Source organism: Hypomesus transpacificus, chromosome 13 (genome assembly GCF_021917145.1).
Source record: "Hypomesus transpacificus isolate Combined female chromosome 13, fHypTra1, whole genome shotgun sequence".
Lineage (NCBI taxonomy): Eukaryota > Metazoa > Chordata > Actinopteri > Osmeriformes > Osmeridae > Hypomesus > Hypomesus transpacificus.
In genome coordinates, this window is record NC_061072.1 from 9,788,609 (window position 1) to 9,808,804 (window position 20,196).

Here is a 20,196-nt window from a genome sequence, read left to right on the forward strand (position 1 = left end):
TCGAAAGTGCTTGTGTAATCTGAAAAAGGATTGGCTGCATGTCAAGTTACTAAAGAATTTAGCCTGGATAATTTTTTTTAAAGGGTTTTCTTCAGTGACTTAAACCGTTGAGTCACAGTTTTGCCGAAGCTTTGTCAAGTAAACTGCGCGGCTCGTTTGTCTAACTCGCTCATATTAGCTTGGAAATGATTGAAAGCGAAGAGTAAATCATCCAGTGTATTTCGGTGGTTGGGGAGAAGGGAAACTGCTTTGGCTATGATGGAGTTATTGGTCCAAAGCGTAGGTGCGGTGGGCGCGCTGGTTGCCAGTGTATTGCGCTCTTTCACTGACATATTTTTAACTCCACCATTGAAGGCCACCCTCAAACACTTAGAGGACACTGACCTCAAAACAGTTAAAGGTGGTAAGTTGTTTTACGTTATTTAATTTAGGCCTACCAGTTTTTTCTTCATAAACGTCTTAAAACGCTCTGGATAAGAGCGTCTGCTAAATGACTAAAACAGCGTTATAGTATGATGACTCATTGAACTTTTCCCTGCCTTGCCTTATTGCACACCCTTTCACCTACTTTCTTCACACAGAACAGAGGACTTTCAAAGCCAAAGCTCTCTGGGAGAAATCTGGAGCTGTAATCATGGCTGTAAGGCGTCCTGGATGATTTTTGTGCAGAGAGGTACAACAAAACATAGCTATCTGCATCTATCTTTACATAGCTATCTGCATAGCTATCTGCATCTATCTTTATCCTTTTTTTTTTTGCTGCTTCAACAATGCCCATGGGAAAGGTTCTGCTCTGATGTATTGTGGAGGCTTTCGTGTTATGGTCTTACAAGGTGCTTTGTCTTTCTTCAGGAGGCCTCTGAGCTGTCCTCTCTGAAGCCCCAGCTGGATGAGCTTGGGGTCCCTCTGTACGCTGTAGTGAAGGAGGACATCGGCACAGAGATCCAGAGCTTCCGACCCTACTTCAATGGGGAGATTTTCATGGATGAGAAGGTTAAACCATAGAGAAATGAGTGGTCATGTTTGGACAATTTCATCAATGTTTAGTTCCTGGGAACCGTTTTAATTGATAAGTTCAACTAGCATGGGACATTGTCTTCCACGCATGATGCGACTTTTCATGGCACTGCACTAAAATTATGAATGGTGATTAGTACAAATCCTCTTTTTCCACTTCCTTTCTTGTAACACAGAAAACCCTTTTTCTTTTTTTTACAGAGGCGTTTTTATGGTCCACGTGAACGTAAAATGGGTCTCTCTGCATTTCTCCGATTGGGTGTGTGGATGAATGGTCTGCGGGCCTTTCAGAATGGATTCTTGGGGAACGTGTTTGGAGAAGGCTTTGTGCTGGGTGGGGTATTTGTCATCGGAACAGGGCAGCAGGTAGGCACAAGAATGGCACCGATATCTCCATCATACTAAACTGAATCACTATCATATGTCCTGAGGAATAAAACCAAGTCTTCACATGTGGTTTAGTGATGTGTCCTGACTCCTCAGGGGGCAGCGCTGCTGTCGGTCTCATCAGAGCTCACATGCTGTGCTTTTTCCTCAGGGTGTACTGCTGGAGCACAGGGAGATGGAGTTTGGGGACAAAGTCAACACTCTGGAGGTGCTTAAGGCTGCCAGAAAAATACCAACCGAGCTTGTGACTCTGGAAAAATAACAATGTGCCCCTCAACTCGGCCTCAAGTTTGTTTAGCAGTTTGTCCACCTTATTGTTCATGATTTCTTGGGTATGGTTCTTACTGGGACGCCTATGGGTCTGTTCTGTGGATATGTATTTACTGTGAGGGATTCTCTGATTGTGTTAATGATGGTCTGTCTCAAAACTCTTATGAGCGAGCATACCTGATGCCTACATTCTGTGTCCTAAACTTCCAACCCACAGCAGATCTACAAGCTCCTTAGAAGTTCCAATAAACATAATTTGAATAGAGATCATTGTGTACTGTTTGTTTTCAATGTCCTATTTTCAGTTGGTTGACCCCTTTTGGTTGGGATTAGTTACATGTCTTTATCAACTTTTGTTTCTGTTCAAGGTCCTTGGGCGACTTTTCAGAGGGACTTTCTTACAATGTTTCATGTTTGAAATTCATGCTACGATTCGCTCGTTCGACTGTCATCAAAATGATACATTTTGACAGTATGGGATAAGTGAGCATGACTGCATATTTCACAAGACTGCATGCGGACCCTGGAGCAAGACCAACGTTGGAGAGAGCAAGACAGACCAACCCTTTCCGAAAAGGCTTGAGACGTTAAAGAAAGCAAGTATTTTATGTGATTTGACTTTGTAAGATTTTAATTGGAAAAAGTTTAAATTAGTTTCTTGTCATTCAGAAGTAGCCTACTTTATCAAAATGATCGACTTCTAGTGCAGAACTGTTTCGAAAGTCATCTAATGGCGACGAAAAAAATGAGAAGAGGGTGTTTGAAACTGCTTTAGAATATTTTTGTGGAGAAAATGTCATTGTATTTGTATACCGTACAAAATTGAGGATCCAACTTTAGCTCCACGTAGCACGAGACTAAAAGGGCATAAACAATTATGACGATTATTTATATGTAGATTAGGCGAAGTTATTCATTTAGCAGAAGCTTTTATCCAAAGCGTCATATATAGGTCTACAAATACCAGGCCCGCATGTAGAAAATACAGCAGAGAAGTGCAAGTTCCAACTGTAGGCCTACAGCTTCGCTGTTCAGGAATAGGCAGGTAGGATATGAAGATCCGGAGCAAAAATAACCATCCACGATGGAAACAATATCTAATCAAGTGCAACAACATCTTAATCAAACCTTGTCTTTATAGATTATGTCAATGTTTTTATTATTTGATCTGTGCTACGCGGTTGTTGATTCCACCATGGCCATCTCATATCTGCCTAGCTCCAGACTGATTGTCCTATCAAATTCCTATGCTGTCATGAACTGCAGTTCTCTTGGGCAAAATATGGCTGTGTCAGATTAAACGGTGTAAAATGTTACGAAGTCTGTTTGTAGGCTTATCAGTGACCTTGTCTAGAATGCCTCAACTGTCTTTCTCAAGGGTCTGAGTCACTGAGGGCTGAGGGGTGGAAAACAGTGTGACTTAGTCATGCATGCTCATGACACTAAACCTGGCATGTCAGAAATATTTTTAACAATTAAGTTTAAGAATTAAGAAATGAAGCAGACTTTTGACAGCATGACATTCATGATGTACTTTCTCCCATTTTAGTTTTCCGCTGGACCCAAATGCTTCTCGACTAGACTGAAAATAATATTTGTTTTCTTTGTACCGGCAGTGCTGTCCTCTCTCCTGGAGGGAGGGCTGCTAGGGGTTTGTTGGGACCTGGGCCTTGGTGTTATTGGTGTAGCAGTGGTTGTTCTTTTCCTGGTCAACACTGACATCTTCCTCCCCAAGTCTGCCAAGACCAGTCCAGGATACCTAGAGAGTGCAGTCCTCAAACCCACAACTGGAGGTGATGACACCAACAACAAAAAACTTTCAGATGTCATTCATTATTTTTAAGGGTGCACAATAGCCTGGCAGATGCACATGCCTGCTTCACCTTGATTCAGTCAGGAGACTTTGTATTTTAGCATGATGTTTTTGACTGTACAGACACTTGATCTTCGACGGTAAGGTTCTGCTTCAGGTCAACTCTGCCTAGGAAACACAACTTGAGACTCAGTTTCGACATTTTCTTGGCAGATTTGAAGACGATGAAAGCCGAGAGTCTATGGCAGAGTGATGGGGCCATTATCATGGCTGTGAGGCGCACCGGATGATCCTTGTGCAGAGAGGTATAGTGTGTGTGAGATTCTGAGTCAGATGGCTGAGCGGTTAGGGATTTGGCTATTAATCAGAAGGTTGCCGGATCGATTCCCGGCCGTGTCAAATGACGTTGTGTCCTTGGGCAAGACACTTCACCCTACTTGCCTCATGGGGAATGTCCCTGTACTTACGGTAAGTTGCTCTGGATAAGAGCGTCTGCTAAATGACTAAATGTTATTCTGTTATTTGTGTGTGTATTTTCACTGTCTTTGGGTTCTTCTGTTTGTCTTTCTTCAGGAGGCCTCTGAGCTGTCCTCTCTGAAGCCCCAGCTGGATGAGCTTGGGGTCCCTCTGTACGCTGTAGTGAAGGAGGACATCGGCACAGAGATCCAGAGCTTCCGGCGCTACTTCAATGGGGAGATCTTTGTGGATGAGAAGGTTTCTTTAACTGTATTTTCAGAACATACTTAACCAAGCTTATAGCTTTGTCCTCAATAACAGGAAATTTATTTTCAGCAACGTTTCTATGGTTTAAAACCCAGAAGAATGGGGCTTGCTCTCGGTCTGTCTCGTTTGACGGTGTGGCGCAACCTCCTTCGTGCTCAGAAGAAGGGTTACCAGGGCAACAAAAAGGGGGAGGGTTTTGTTCTTGGCGGAGTGTATGTGATTGGAGCAGGGAAGCAGGTACGTTTTTTAGGCATTAGAACATTTGACCCCCAAAAAGTATATTTGTTGATTCCTGTTGGATGAGAATAGATATAAATTTGATAGTCTTATTTTGCAGGGCTTGCTTCTGGAGCACCAGGAAAAGGAGTTTGGAGACAAAGCTGATCTGACATCTGTTATGGGGGCGGCAAAGAAAATCCAGAAAGGGAATTAGATCTAAATATTAGATGAGTGGTTTAGTATATGTAGTGGCCATGAAGTCAAGACCATAGCTATGTTTACTGTTCTATCTCGCATGAATAACAAAAATGAATCGAGAAATCCTGTAGAATAAATACAGCCTTGTGTGGATGTATCAAGGATAACCCGTGGAATTGATTTGTGATTATTCTTTTATTGCTTAACCTTTTTATCATTAAACAAGGAATTAGGCCTAAATGTTCTGCAGTAGTGTGTTGCACAGGTCTGCATGATGTTAGGGTTAGGGTTAGTTAGGCTGTGTTACTGTGTTGAAGAGATGAGGGGGTTTGCTAGAGTGCTAATGATGGTCTGTATCTGAAACCTTAATAGGGGGTCAGACTTGATATTTTATACTTAGTCCCTTTGTTTACTTTTTCCCTCAAATAAAGAACAAGCATGACTGAAAACAGCCCCAGTCTTTTATTGCACAGAAATTAAGAACTACATTTAGATTGACTGGAAGGCCAGTCTGTAAGTATGTAAATTATCAATATCTTTGAGGGTTTCAGGTGCAGTTCAGCGAGTATCTGTCAAACCTTCTGTGATATTTCTGGGTTATACAAATCAAATTTGGTTTGATGAGAATTGGGTTCCATATCATTCAGTAACAAGTGGCTCTTCGCCTGCTAGGTTCACCTCTCATTTAAAGAGGATTGATTAGCATGTCTGACATCCAATGATGCTGAAGCTCTGTGTCTCAGTCATTATGAAGACAGCCAACCACAACAAGAAGGTGGAACGCTTATGGTCACCAGTCCCAGGTGAGGTAGGTCATTCAACAGGACATGAACAAAGGTAATACCGATTTTGCTAGTTATTAGTTATTATGGTTAGACAAGATCGGCTGTCGACTCATTTTAATGTCTCTCCTGAGTTGAATAGCATGGAATGTCCGTTGACATTGCGAGTTGCCGATCTTACACCATTTCTAGCCTAAACCTGTATTTTTGACAACACCATGGCTTCACTTTTAAAGTCCCATCAGGGTTGATAAACCTTAATAAAGTGAAACGCGGCAGTACAGAAGTACAGTCTGTGTAACCTGTTGCTATATGTTGCCGTGAAGGTTCTAAGTGCGCATGCTGTCTTCAGTCAGCAACGACTGTTAGCCAACCAACAGAGTATTGTAGGCTACTGTATAGCTAATAATAATTGACGTGGATGTCGATGCTGGTAATTATGGTAATTATGTTTGTCCAGTTCAGTATTTGTACAACAGTTTGTAAATACACCTGTCACCGGAACCTGTAGCTGTCCGAGGTTCTGAAAAGCCGTAAGCGCGTGGGGGAAATCCGTAGTGACGACACTAGGAACACGCTTATCACGCATTGGGTTAAATTTAGTGCAAGGTATCCATGGCATTGACAACACGTGACAGCCTGGAAGTAAGTGGGTCAGGTTGTGGAAAGTCTACTCCCACGAAAAAGCAAACCTTCTCTGTAGGCTTTCAAAGTTCGTTGGTTTTGTAATACTGGTATTTTCTAAAGTGTTAGGAATTAGCCCATATGTAGCCTACTCTGTATAATTGGACGATATATATATATATATACACCTTATTCTATTTGTCTATGCCTGTCATCCATAGAGACAGAAGTGAGATGCAACATAATGGGCAGGGATGAACCACAGTGTGACTCCAGGGTGGCAGAAAGTCATCCACTATGTCACAAACCCACCTGCCATGGTAAGATCCGATATGTCATACCGAACGGCAAAGCTATACTATTTGACCCAGATAAGCTCTCATTCCCTTGTCTTCTTCATCCATTCAGACTCAGTTCAAACCGAAGCCAAAAGTTCAGTTTGTTTCATGATTTGAAAAAAGGGTTGAAACACTAAGCTTCAGTTTTGTGCTTGTGTCCTGCAGGCTCCTCCATCCAGTGCTGAGGCCCAGGAGGAGAGTGTGTGAAAGGAGACCTGGTTACGGGTCATGGCTCACTCGTCAGACCCCTCCCGTAGGGAGACGACCCCCGGGCCCCAGGGGTCTCACTCGGCTGCACGTCACCTCCTTCGGAAGAAGGAACAACGCCGGCGTGGAATACGATCCTCCTCCCCCATGGGGCGGGTCATCCTCATCAACTCACCCGTGGACGGTGAGCTTCTGTGGAGCCTGCTGACCGTGGCACACCACTCCACTCCAGACTGAGGCTCAATCTGTCTGGTTCAGGGGATCATGGGCCAGTCGGCCTATTCTCGTGATCTCATATCAAGTCCCTCGCTTGCTTTACACAAATGTTATCGGCTCCCTTCAAGTGCTAATGATTACACTGTTAGTTTCACTTTTTCAATCTGTCAAACTGAAGCACCGCATGCTTTTTGCAGGCGGGGATGACTGTGAGGATATCCACACAGTCACGGTGGATAAGAGTGTGGATGGCAGGCTGGGTTTCAGTGTGCGTGGAGGCTCGGAGCATGGCCTTAGCATCTTTGTCAGCAAGGTGGAGGATAACAGCTCTGCAGGTACACTCCGAATCAGCACAATCAGCACTGGCGTTTGACATTACCAAGCTAAACTATAAAGTAGTGTGTGTGTGTGTGTGTATACATGATCTCATGTGCATCTGGTGTGTGTGTGTTTCCATGCTGGTGCGTGTGCGTGTGTGTCATTGCACGTGTTGTGTGTCCACAGAGCAGGCAGGCCTGTGTGTGGGGGACAAGCTGGTGGAGGTAAACGGGGTGAGTCTGGAGAGCATCACCATGAGCAGTGCAGTCAAGGTGCTGACGGGGAACAACCGGCTGAGGATGGTGGTGAGGCGTGTGGGGAAAGTCCCTGGCATCCGCTACTCCAAGGAGAAGACCACCTGGTGAGCACCACCACCCTTTCAATTGAAACGGTGGTGCAGATGGCTGAGCGGTTAGGGAGTCGGGCTATTAATCCAAAGGTTGCCGGTTGAAATCCCGACAAGGGGAAATGTGCAAAATTACGTTGTGTCCTTGGGCAAGGCACTTCACCTTACTTGCCTCGGGGAGAATGTCCCTGTACTTACTGTAAGTCGCTCTGGATAAGAGCGTCTGCTAAATGACTAAATGTAACTCTCTAAGACCTTTCTGTAAAATGGTTTGACTTTTCCTGTTTCCCTCAACTGTATCTCACACCACATCCCCTAAGTATTATTATCAAAGAATACTGTTCGTTACGTTTCCTCTTCTTCCATGTTGTACACAGCAGTTTATGAGTGTCTGTGTCTTTGTCGGTTGCACGCAGGGTGGATTTGATCCACCGCAGGATGGTGGTGGAGGAGAGCGGGAAAACACCCTCGGTGGCCAGCTCTGACGCGGCGCTGCGGAGGATTGTTCACCTCTACACCACCTCTGATGACTACTGTCTAGGCTTCAACATCCGCGGGGGCAAGGAGTTTGGTCTGGGAATCTACGTTTCTAAGTAGGCCTCTCACTGTTTCAGACACCTTTGATAAAGTTGTGATCCTAGAAATTTGAAATGTTTGTTTTTCCTTTAAAAAAAAAAAAAACATTTGTTGTTTACTTTGTCTGTTATTAATTCCCTGCGTGATCTCCCTGCGTGATTCTCTTTGTTCACTTTGAGATAGTAAGATCATTCTGTTGCCTGTGTTCTTCATGACAGACTGGACCCTGGTGGACTAGCTGAGCAGAATGGGATTAAGATGGGGGACCAGATTCTGTCAGCCAATGGGGTGAGCTTTGAGGACATCAGTCACAGCAATGCTGTTGAAGTGCTCAAGAGTCACACACACGTCATGCTGACCATCAAGGTAAGGGCGATATGACCCCTGACCTCTACTGCTAGTCAAGTAAATACACATATCAAACACAACACCCTCATCAATAATGCCTGCTGAACTGTAGCCAGCGGATCAACTGAATTCTTATGAAAGTCTTTAAGGCTGAAAGAGCACCTCTTGTGCTACTCTCGGTTCAGAATCTTAAATATATTGGGACATTGGTGTTGGATTATGTTTTCAAAACCTAGAAAAGAATGGGAGGAATTTGCATTGTACTTAAATTGTGAAGGGGTGTTTGAAACCACACTGACACATGCATGGACACAAACACACAAAAAGCATACGGAAACACCACACATACTACACACACATATTTTCTTCCAGCCTTAGACAGCCACACCCCTTCCACACACATTTATAGACACACACATACACACACACACATACACACTCACATACACACTCACACACACACACACACACACACTCACACAAACACAAGGTTGCTGTGTTGCTACCCCCTTGTGCGGTTGCGTGGCGGAGCAGACAGCTGGCATGCAGTCGTAATATTCTTCGCTCACTTTACTCGACGGAGCTTGGGTTTCGTCCTGTGAAAAATAGCCAGGCGGTGTGCATTATTCACCAGGCAGCGAGGATCAGGTGGTGATTAAAGCATAGAGACGCGTTTTGTACGTTTTTGTCTTTCGATCCATCACTTTGCCCTGCCGCCTACCCCCTACACAACCACACCCCCACCCCAGTGTTAAGGGAAAGACTGAGTGGTCCTGTTGAAGCAGTTGAACTTATCTCTACATCCTGTAAATAGATTCATGTAAGTAAATCAGGAGATTATTGCCATTGGCCACAGACTTCTAGAGTTACTCTTTATCAAATATAGTGATCCCATCAAAGTTTCATGATCTCTGCTGTAGCTCATTTGCATATCTCTGGCCATATCATTGCAGGAAGCCGGACGATACCCTGCCTATAAAGAGATGGTAGCAGAGTACAGGTGGCTCAATAAGTGTATGTATCTGCTTTTGTCTCACGTGTCAGCTTTGCTGTTTGTAATTACTTAGAAAACCAGGCTGTAGTGGCTGCTGTGACAACTGTGTCTTTCGTACGCCAACATGCGTCAGTGTGTGTGGGTTCAAAGCTTGTGCGCGTAAGTGTGTGCGTACCTCGGTCTATACCTTCTACAACTGTCCCGTATCGTTCCCCTTTCAGTAGCCAATGGGAATGCCCAGTCCTCCTCCCAGGGTTCAGAGTCCAACTCCTCCGCCTCGTCGTTGTCCTCCGGGACCCCCATCAGCTCCCTGAGCGGCCTGTCTCAGGTCATGTTCCCCCCCAGCCTGCCTTTCGGCTGCGACATGGTGGACGTGTGTATCTCCACTGAGGACCAGCTCGCTGAGACTGCCATGCAGACTGACTCCCCCTCTCTGAGGATGGGGACAGACACGAGCCGCAGCCTGGGGGCCACGTTGCTGCTCGAGGACTCGGCCATCCGGGAAGGGGGCTTCAAGAGCGGAGAGTCCACCAAGACAGCCGTTCTCATGGCTCTGAGCCGGCCCACCCGACCCATCCGTCGCTCCCAGAGCCAAGTCACCGTGGCAGGTGAGGCAGGGCTGGGCATTGAGGACTCACCACTGCAGTAGAATGAATGAAATGGTTGTGGTTTATCATGCTTGTGACTCATGGCTAGTTTGTGGCAACGCAGAGGTCAAGCAGAAGAAGCAGAAGAAGCAGCAGAAAGGGAAGGACCAGGAGACGAGCACCCTGCAGCGGTCCAAGACCTTTGTCAGCCTGCTCTTCAGGGGTCGCAAGAGAGACACCTCGAGGGGGCGCTCTAAGTCCCCCTCCAGATCAGAGGCTAGCAGAGGTGTGTTGATTCCCCCAGTCCACAGTCGCAGACGCTGCTGTCGGTGCGGAACTTAACTTGTGTGATTTGTGTTCCTTTAAATTACTTTTGAGAATCCTATTCATCCATTTGATCTATTGTCGTTAATGGGTGATCATCCTGACGACAAATGTAAGGGAGAAAAACCAGCGTTTGACTAGACTAAAACTAGTCAGAACTGGTTCAAATTTGACTGACCACGAGCACAGTTTCAGTTGTGGGTGTTGTTTACTTCATGCAGACGGTGTGGGGCGTCGTGCCAGCGTCAAGCCAGACCCTGAGATGTTGGGCGTGGTGGAGGACATGGCACGCAGGCTGCTCACTGAAGACGAGGTATACGCTGTCATGAAGACCTGCAGGAAGGTGAGGAACCTTCAACAGATCCAGAAATAAAACTGTCCCAACTGTCAGGAAATGGCTCACATAAATAATGAATGGCAAAACAAATCATGATAGAAAATGACTTGTGTGTGTTTTTTCCAGTATGTGACAGAGCGTCTTGTGGAGAACCTGGTGCGCCACCTGCTGGCGGTCCTGGACAGGCCTGAGAAGCTTCTGCTGCTGCGGGAGGTCAGGTAAGAAGTGGACCAAGACAGGACCAGCCACTGGTCAAACTGCTTCTACGTGTCTATGAGCACCTTTTTGAACATAGACCCTTTTGAACGTGCCAGTTAAAGGATTAGTAAAGAGATTATTGCCACAATTCCTTAATATCTTAAGACGAGACATTCAAAACCAAACTAGACATTTTAGAAATTTAGTCATTTAGCAGACGCTCTTATCCAGAGCGACTTACATTAAGTACAGGGACATTTCTCCCCGAGGCAAGTAGGGTGAAGTGCCTTGCCCAAGGACACAACATCATTTGTCACCGTGGGGAATCGATCCGGCAACCTTCTGATTACTAGCCCGACTCCCTCACCGCTCAGCCATCTGACTCCCGGAACTAAGAGGCAGAGTTAGGGGTTGGACCCTTGAGCTAACGCCTCTCCTTTTGCATGTTTCTGATCTTGTTGTTGTCTGCTATAGGATGCTGATCCCTCCAAATGACCTGGTTGTCTTCAACAACATGGTGGCACCGTTTGAAGTCGAGGCTTATGATATCTTGAAATATCGCTCTGGTGGGTATCGACATGAATGTCAGAGTTCTACACGAGACATGGAATGGATAACATTTTCACAGCAGCTTTGTTAAACCAAACCGTGTCAGGGTTGGGATTGGTGATTGGGCTGTGGCTAACCTTGAGTCTTGGCCTACGGGAGAGATAGGGGAAGGTCTGGTAGCAGGACCAGACCAACAGTAAAGGTCACGAAAGTCTAGAACCCTAACCTTAACCTGGGCCCTAAGAGGTTTGATTGTATCTGTCTTTCTATTATTCCTTTAGTCAGATCCCCTCCTCTGCGTTCCCCCCAGTCAGGACGTGCCCCCAAACGACACCTCATCACCCCCATCCCTGGTCAGTATGGTACCTTCCATCATTACCGCAGAGTTCCACACTCCATACAGTACAAAACTTGTGATACACAACACCCACATTTATCTTCTGCCCTGACCAGACTTCCAGGGAGGCTTTGAGCTCCACAGTGCCGAGGAGGTAGAAAGGGAGAGTCACCTGATCGACGAGCTGGAGAGACTGCGTCTGTCTGGGCCACAGTTGACCAGGGAGCAACCCCACACCTCCAGAGCTTTCACCCCACTGCTGGACGTCCCCGTGGACGGCTACGCCTCCGACTTCCCCAGACAACCCTCGGTCAGCCCCATGCTGCCCAACTGGCTGCTGGCACACAGCAGCAGCGCACGCACCCCTCTCAGAGCAGAGAGTGGTACAATCCGCTCGGTCCACTTTGATGAGGTGTCAATGCACTCTGCTTCAGACCGGGGAGGAGATACCATCTCTGAACGGGGAAGGTCCACGTTCCGGAATGGAAACTCCAAGGGTAAAAAAGAAAAAAATGAGAGGAGTAATGACACTGTGTTTACTCTGGCAAGTGCCCCTCGGAGGACCAGACCCCTGCTGTCTGAAGTCTTTGGCTCTGGCCTGGACTCAGACTTTCCAGCCTGTCCTGAGGTGAAGGTGGGACATGAAAAAGTAAACGGAGCGCGGAGCGCCACTGAAAATGGACTCAATGGTAGCCTCCCAGCTCAGGAGTATGAGCTAAAAACCGTCAGCATATCAAAGACAAAGCAGTCATTGGGTGAGTCCTCATCATCATTCTCCAACCATGCTCCTGAAGAGATACAGGACAGTCCTATAGGTTATAATTCAAACCCAAATCTAACAAACCTGATTTTAATGATTAGGTGGTTCTGGATTTTGCCAAGTGAGGTCATTTGGGGTTGAATCAAAAACCAATGGGGTATCTCTCCAGGAACAGGGCTGGAGAGTCCCTCCGTAGCTTTGTGATAAGGAATGTCTTCTCCTCTATGTCCACCAGATGTCAGTAAAATCTCCAGTGACAAATCTGTGTCGATGGTCGATACAGTGATACATTTAGCATTTTATGACTACTGTTAATGCTGCTTTCCTGATTTGCCACCCCAGGGATCAGCATATCTGGTGGGATGGAGTCCAAGGTACAGCCTGTAGTGAAGATAGAGAAGATCTTTCCTGGAGGAGCAGCTTCCACCTGTGAAGTCCTCAAGGTATTGACCTCGTCAATACAAACCTTTAGCATTTCAATCAAGTTAATATGAGATCGAGTTAACTACTAAATATGAATTCCCAGTTGATCTGCCTCTATATCCCCAGGCTGGATTTGAGCTGGTGTCCGTGGATGGGATATCTCTGCAGGGCGTGACCCACCAGCATGCTGTGGAAATCATCCGCAGAGCCTTCAGCAACAAGGCCAAAGACCCCATGGTGTTTATGGTAAAAGTCCTCAAAAAACCTCCGAGTGGCGACTGACCCCTTTGGACACAAAAAAGCTTGGGGGAGATGCCTGCGGGCACTGATAGAAGCTGTTTAGCAGTGGGACCTGGGTCCAAGCAGCAGGAGGTGGGTCTAAGTGGGTGACCTAAAGAGTATCTGGCCAATGAATACAGTGGATGTACTACTTACTACTGGAATCAACCAATCATGTGTGTGCTGCTGAACTGCATCACAACTCCGAGCCAATACTTGTCCATCGAGTAGAGACCTTCCTTGTACACTATTTCTTACAACAATTGTCAATTTATAGACATTTTCTTACATTAAAATGTAGTCACTGTAATGCATTGTACTGTATTTAGATATTTTTAACATGCAGGCTGATTTCTGGAACCTAGAGTGCCTTTTGAGATCCCACATACACTACATAGTCTCACAACCCTGTGAAGAGTTGGCTTACGAGTGGAACAACAGACATGAGCAAGCATTTATTTGGTATGTTAGGTAGGATTTCCTATGTGTTCGTACCTAAACCCTTATCCTGTGAAAGAAAAAACTATATATTCAAGAGTTATCCCTTCTCAACCACTACTTATCATCTGTTCTTCCTTGTAAGATCGTTCTGAGGGAGGAATCTTCTTCTGCTGAGCGGAGTAAACCTGTCTCTAGAACAGAAAAGCAGCTTCTGTACATAGACGATATTTAAAATGACCAAGTTCAAGTTATCAGCCAGCGCATAATAAATGTATGCTAAATTACAAAGACAGTGTGTATCTGATGAAACTAAATATCTGATGAAACTAAATAAAGAGCAATTGATTCTTTAACATTTCATGTTTTATTAAAAACAGTCAGTTGGTACAATAAATGTACAGCATGAAAATATACATTTAATGTCTTCATACAAATACTGTGGATAAAAAAAATTATAATATAGAACCATGAATAGCATTCACACATGCACACCAATATGCAAACACGGAACAAATGTGTGGCATTGCTTTGGTCTATTCACAGTGGCTCTGCTTTCTTGAAATAGAAAATAATGAAACGTATTTCAGTATCAGGGATATCTCAACAATGAAGTCCATTAACAACAACAGGGAACATAAAGTGTCTTCTTTGTCTTGCAAATGAGTGTTTACTGATGTCACAGAACTGTTAATGTCATTTGAAATTGATGAAGAGAAACATTAATGTAACAGTCGTGTCATGGCCCAAACATTGAAACTTTGTAAAAAACAAAAAAAACATCCTCACTTAGTGCATGTTCATTCTGCCTTTTCACAAGAAACATTTCTCCATGGCATAGGGTAGCATGAGAGTGTTTAAAGAAACCTGACAACAGACTGATCTTTAGGATGTTCTTTCTCGGTGGATGAGATTCCTCAAATTACATCTAATACTAACAATACAGACAGCCAGCATTCCAGGGATTGCTTTAGTCACATTTTTCCTTGCCATGAATTTACAGTTTTTATTTCTGTTCATACAGTCTATATAAAATGACATAGGCTGTGTACACAAATCTGTCTCATGGAATGAGGATATATTTGGTAATGTTAAAGCATTTTCCTTCTTTGCCAAATACCCTGGTATACTTAAGAATGACAAGCCAAAAGGCTCACTAACATTGTCAGGCTAGACCTGTCAAGAGTTGAGGACCATCCACAGTGAATACGAAAATACAAATTCCTTGGGAGTAAATGTGTTTACATGATGATTTACATGATGTACTATGAGTAATTTTATGAAAAGCTCTTCATGATTTATTTCCCTCAAAGTTATATTTTCACACATTTCTCTCCTCATCACTGCAGTCCTTTCCCAACAGCATCATCTCAATGTTTAGAAGTTACATGCCGACTTTACTGCAATGAGCTAAAACAGTCAGAAGAGTCTAGAAGAACTCTACCATGGTACAGGGAGCTGATTGGTGAAATAGATAACCTCTATGAGCTGTGGTGAAACACTGGATTCTGAGGTGACCTACTAACGACTTATAGAGGCCACAGGCTTCCTATAGAGTAGAGTTTCCCAGGGGATGAGACACGTGGCAGGCAGGCAGACAGACAGAGAGTGGATGATAGTAGGGTTAGATCTCAGTGGCAGCAATCTCATCAAAGTTGATCTCATTGCCCTCCTCCTGCTCGTCGAGCTCATCCCTGGTCTCCAGTTCTTGACTCAGCTCCCGAAGGGCCCGCTCCAGCTCCCGGTTCTGGCGGTACATCTGCACGTAGTTCTGCTGCAGCTGCTTCTGGTAGTGGATCACCTTGTCCTTCTCGTCTTGCCACACCCGCCGCTCATCCTCAAAGCTCCCCGCTTGCTCCTCCCCTCGCTGACTCTCCAACGCCAGCTCCCCCCTCAGCCTCTCCAGCTGCAGCCGCATGTTCTGCACGGCATCGCTGTTGCCTTGACGCTGGGCTTTGGATTCGTCGCTCTCGTAGGCTAGCATCTGCTCCTCCCCCTCGTGGAAGACCTGGCAGTGCCTGTTGCTGTGATGGGCGAGGCCTTGGCCCTGATTGGCTAGGGCGTCGCGGAGGCGGGTTGTCTCCTCCTCCAGACGACACAGCTTCTCGCGGAGCAGCTCCACCTCGCTCTTGCGGCGCTGCAGCTCGTTCTCGCAGACCTCCAGCTCCAGGGTGCGCGTGCGGTTGGTGGAGGTGGCCTCCTGCAGCAGGGCCTGGTGGTTGGTGGCCTCACCCCGGGTCTCTCTCAGCTGGCCCCGCAGGGACACGATCTCACCCACACGCTGGGCCAGCTCCCCCTGGATGTCCTTCAGCTGCTGCTTCAGCAGGGAGATCTCCCCAGACTTCTGACACACCTGGAGGGGGGATACGTTATCAGGATCAGGTCACATGATCACGTTTGACAAGGCAACGCCCCGCAGTGACATAAGGAGAGGGGAATGTCAGAAAGCCACGGGAATGCGATAGACACGAGTATTACTGGTTTGTACAATGCTGTGAATTACCCCATTGAGAGAAAAACAAAGCCTTTTTTTCTGAAATGGTAACAAGATACATTTTGCTATTGATTGCTGTCAGAACATTAAAGTGAAAGGCAGACAGCCAACTCATTCCATTGTTCCAAGTGATTGATGGATGTGCCATTCAGTTCCTGCCTCTTGCCAGTTAGTGCCATGCCCGGGGCAGAATCGTGCTGGGAGAAAATATGTGCTTTAAAGGGCCCTTGTCCTCCCTGCCTTTGTACAAATAACAGCTTTTTTAATTTCCTGTCACAGTTTTATGGGGACTATTAGTCAGCACCAGCTATTAGCTGTTGACCATGCACTGCTTAAAATCAAATACACCATTGAGTCATTGACTAAAATATCCTCCCTTGGTGTACCTCAATCCCTATCTATGTAGTTAGAGTGAGAGACAGTTACAGAGAGAGAGAGAGAGTTACAGAGAGAGAGAGAGATGGAGTTACAGAGAGAGAGAGAGAGAGAGAGAGAGACAAAGAGAGATAGAGACAGATATTTGACATGAAAGGTCCAGGTGTGGCGTCACCACTGGTTTGTCACCTCCCACTTGGTCTCCTCGAGGCGTGGCCCCAGCTGGATCTTCTCGTGCTCGTAGGAGCTGCAGCGCTCCTCCAGCTGCTCCCGCTCCTGCAGCAGCTGGGCAAAGTCCTCCTGCAGCTTCTTCTTCTCCTGCTGCAGCTGGAAGACCTGCAGCTGCAGCACCTGCTGGGCTCGCTGAGCCTTCTGGGAGGCCGTCTGCATCCGGGTGGCGCAGCTCTGACGCAGTTCCTCCAACTCTAGCTCAAAGCGCTTCTGCTTTTCGTCGTAAACCTGGGGGGGAAAGGGGGGGGGACAGGGGGTGTCTGATGATTACAGAAACAAATATCACGGCCCAATTTTGGATGAAAAGGGGATTTATTTAGATTTTTTTATATGATCATGAAATTATAACATTGGTCTGTAGCCCTCAAACCTTTCACTTACAGAGCCCCACACTAACGTGGCAGAAAGCCACCTCTCGCTAACAGAGCCCCACACTAACCTGACAGATGGCCACCTCATTCTCGTCCAAGTTTTCCCGGAGCTGCTGGAGCTCCACTTCTCTCTCCCTCAGCTTGTCCTCCAGGTCTCTCACCACACCCTCGTAGCCCTCCACTGGGACAGGGGACCGCCCGCTAGACCCACTGTCTGAGAGGGGCTGCCCTCGCCCGCTCAGCGACCCGGAGCCCGTACTTTTACTGGAGGAGGAGCGGCCGCTGTCTGAGTTGGAGTGTCCATGTCCGTTCACCGGGGCGTTCTTCATTGGCTCCAGGTGCCCTCCAGGGGCCTCTCCTTGGGCCAGACTGTACCCAGTGCTGCTGTAGGGGGGCAGGCTGGACAGAGAGTTGCGTCCAGAGTCGGACAAGGAACAAGATTGGTTGCTTCCTCCGTTGCGGGCGCCGCTGTAAGAGTTCCGTTTGTCAGAACAGGAAGGAGACTCCCTGTGGGCGGGGCTTAATAGGTTTAGATTGCTCTGGCTCTCCGACAGGCTGTGCCCATGGCGAGGGGAGAGGTACTGCATAGAGTTGCGGCTTTTAGGAACGACGGGTTTGAAGGCGGTGGGCCGGATGACGGTTTTCTCCATGTGCCTCTCCAGTTTCCCAGACACAGGTACCAGCTTGGGAGGGGGTCCGCCCATGTTCCCGTTCAGACCCTGGCCCTCCCTGGCCTCCTCTGTGTCACTCCCAGGACTACCGGAAGCCACGTGGTTGTCATTCCAGTCCCCGACATAGTCCACATTCAGGTAGGTGTAGTTCCCGTTCCCTCCATCCTTCTGCAGGACTTTACCGGAGACGGCCGTGCTCTGCTTCTTGCTGGGCGGGGTCAGGCAGCGGAGCAGGGAGTCCTGGCATGTGTCGGTGTCCAGGCTGGAAACCCCGGGGGTCTGTCGTCGGAATCTGGTGCCCAGCTCTGCAGCAGGCCGGCTGTGGTGGTCCTGGTAGGTGGGGCGGGTGGCGATGAGGCTGCTGACGGAGCCCATGGCGTCCAGGGAGGAGGGTGGAGCAGCGGGGGGAGAGTGGGGGCCGGAGGGGTGGCGACTGCGGGCCCCGCTGCGGCTGGGGGTGTGGTGCTCAGCAGAGGAGACGGGCGGAGCCTGAACCAGGGCCATAGTAGCAGCTGATCAGTGGGCCCACACACTCTGGAAGAGACAAGGAGATACAAGGCTCATGGTCATTGGCAGGGTTCAAAACTGTATTCAAACTTTATCGAAACATACAGCTGGACAATAAATCACGATGGCCACCCAGAGACGAGGAGAAAAGAGTCTGTCACGCTTGATCATCGATAATTCAAGTAGATGATACACAAATGATACGGTACCATGCGGGCCCACACACACACTGGGTTCACAGTCATTCACAGAGCCCATTCATGCAGCACAAACAGAACTTGAGGCTTCCAGCCTGTAAAGTCTGAGCCGGGGAAGAAAAGGGGCCTCTTTTCATCTGGGAAATGTAAAATGGTCCCTGACATGCTGGCTTCTCTCCTGACAGTAACAAAGGGCACTGTTTCCTCACATCTTATCAAACACAGCTGCAGCTAACGCGGTATATATTTAAGTTATATAAAAGTTTGGCTCAAATGCTATGTGTTGGACTGTATGGTTTGGTAAGAAGTATGCTTTGTGTAACAAGACAGCTCCGTGTCAAGGATCATAAGCATTGACATACACACAAACAGATTTTAGTAGGCCACAGCGACTGACTGTGACATCAATTTGTCCCATGGTACACCGTCTGGTGGTGAGAGAAGAACAATGGCAGACAGGATGTAGGATGATGGGGTCACAGCTAGTTGATGCTGGCAGGACATTAAGCAGGTAGCCAGCTGTGTGTGTTTAACACAGTCAGCGACGGAGCTTTCAGCCACAGGTGTGTCCTGTTTCACATTCTGTCTCCAAGCCGTGAGCACCAAGGGCTGCTTAACCACACTGATTAAACTGGACACACACACACACATAGATAAATGACTGTCGAGGGTTTTGGCAAGGCCAGTGAATAATGGGAGTGTGGTGTGTGTCCATCAGCCAGCCCCTCATTAATAACAGCAGCCAGTCAGGCACCAGCTGCCCCTGGCTCTGTCCAAGCACCGTGCCACCGTGCCAAGAGGAACAGTTAAGGTTTAACTGTGATTAGGATACTCTAATTAGCAAAGACAGCAGTAGGATCCATATTGTACTTATGGGATCATAACTGAAGTAAAAAGAATGTAAGAGATGTACAATTAGATGCAATCACACAAACCTTTTTTTTTGTAGGGGCAGCATTGTAGAAAATCTAAACTGGGCAAATTAACCCCAGTGCACACAAAGCGAGTTAGGAAGTGGAATTATCCATGGCCCAGTTAGAGCATGCCTGTTGGGTGCATCTAAAGGGATTCTCCATGCTGAAAAGACCAAGGAATCCATGGCCATGTTTAATCTGGTTAATCATTTCAAAATTAAATGAGCGTAGAGACTGACTAGGCCTGCTGCCCTTTCTACCAAACAAATGAGAAATATACAGACCTTTCTTACAATACGGTTCACTTTTAGGAATATTCAGTATGTTCCGTTTGACAGTACTAATATTACCAAACACATTTCAAGGCCTCTTTCTTGACATGGTTGAACTCTATGTTTATATAAACCTTAACCTCAACCCCCTGACGGAGTGTTTAAAACACATTTTCCATGCATTCCTCAGACCAATGATACCAGTGTGGGGCCCAGTTGTCTTCCCTGATAAGAGTATAAACCGTAATCCTACCAAACTGGCTGAGACTGGACAGACAGACTGTGCAGTCTCTTATACAGCTTCAATGGCCCCTCCCGACTCCACATGTCCCCCTTTTTGTTTGTCGGGGTTGCCGTGGTGATGGGGGCCCGCAGCACGGGCAGGAAGAGAATGACCTCGGAGCGGGAGTGGAGGAGAGAGCTAACACAGAAACAGAGACCTCCCTCCTTAGCATCTCAAAGCCTCTGGTTTCAGAGGGGAACACAAGACAAGTGTGGTACCTAGAACACGTCTGGTGTATTCCAACTTGGCATTATGACTTTCCTGGTACAAAGG

General features: G+C 46.9%; 3 protein-coding genes and 1 pseudogene across 4 annotated transcripts in view; 3 read left to right on the plus strand and 1 right to left on the minus strand.

Moving 5' to 3' along the window:
* Nucleotides 1-5: 5 nt before the first annotated feature.
* Nucleotides 6-1,959, plus strand: LOC124475430 (peroxiredoxin-like 2A). Its single transcript, XM_047032026.1, has 5 exons — nucleotides 6-403; nucleotides 582-673; nucleotides 853-993; nucleotides 1,219-1,383; nucleotides 1,556-1,959. The coding sequence occupies exons 1-5, from the start codon at nucleotides 256-258 to the stop codon at nucleotides 1,664-1,666; spliced, it is 657 nt and encodes a 218-aa protein (XP_046887982.1). The 5' UTR covers nucleotides 6-255; the 3' UTR covers nucleotides 1,667-1,959.
* A 113-nt stretch (nucleotides 1,960-2,072) lies between these two features.
* LOC124475429 lies at nucleotides 2,073-5,076 on the plus strand (annotated as a pseudogene).
* A 74-nt stretch (nucleotides 5,077-5,150) lies between these two features.
* Nucleotides 5,151-14,572, plus strand: LOC124475425 (PDZ domain-containing protein 7-like). Its single transcript, XM_047032018.1, has 16 exons — nucleotides 5,151-6,353; nucleotides 6,537-6,762; nucleotides 6,992-7,129; nucleotides 7,299-7,473; nucleotides 7,875-8,051; nucleotides 8,253-8,400; nucleotides 9,336-9,396; nucleotides 9,598-9,984; nucleotides 10,088-10,249; nucleotides 10,509-10,630; nucleotides 10,751-10,842; nucleotides 11,297-11,388; nucleotides 11,653-11,724; nucleotides 11,825-12,463; nucleotides 12,811-12,911; nucleotides 13,018-14,572. Exons 2-16 carry the CDS (start codon nucleotides 6,600-6,602, stop codon nucleotides 13,171-13,173), a joined length of 2,685 nt encoding a protein of 894 aa, XP_046887974.1. The 5' UTR covers nucleotides 5,151-6,353; nucleotides 6,537-6,599; the 3' UTR covers nucleotides 13,174-14,572.
* A 554-nt stretch (nucleotides 14,573-15,126) lies between these two features.
* Nucleotides 15,127-20,196, minus strand: part of LOC124475426 (leucine zipper putative tumor suppressor 2 homolog) — a 19,248-nt gene continuing 14,178 nt past the window's right edge. For both annotated transcript variants that reach the window (XM_047032019.1, XM_047032020.1), the window contains 3 exons: nucleotides 17,148-18,284; nucleotides 16,667-16,936; nucleotides 15,127-15,961 (listed from right to left, as the gene is read on the minus strand). In XM_047032019.1, the coding sequence (XP_046887975.1) occupies nucleotides 15,233-15,961; nucleotides 16,667-16,936; nucleotides 17,148-18,254 (2,106 nt within the window). In that variant the 5' untranslated portion in view covers nucleotides 18,255-18,284 and the 3' untranslated portion in view covers nucleotides 15,127-15,232. The remainder of the gene's footprint in view (nucleotides 15,962-16,666; nucleotides 16,937-17,147; nucleotides 18,285-20,196) is intronic.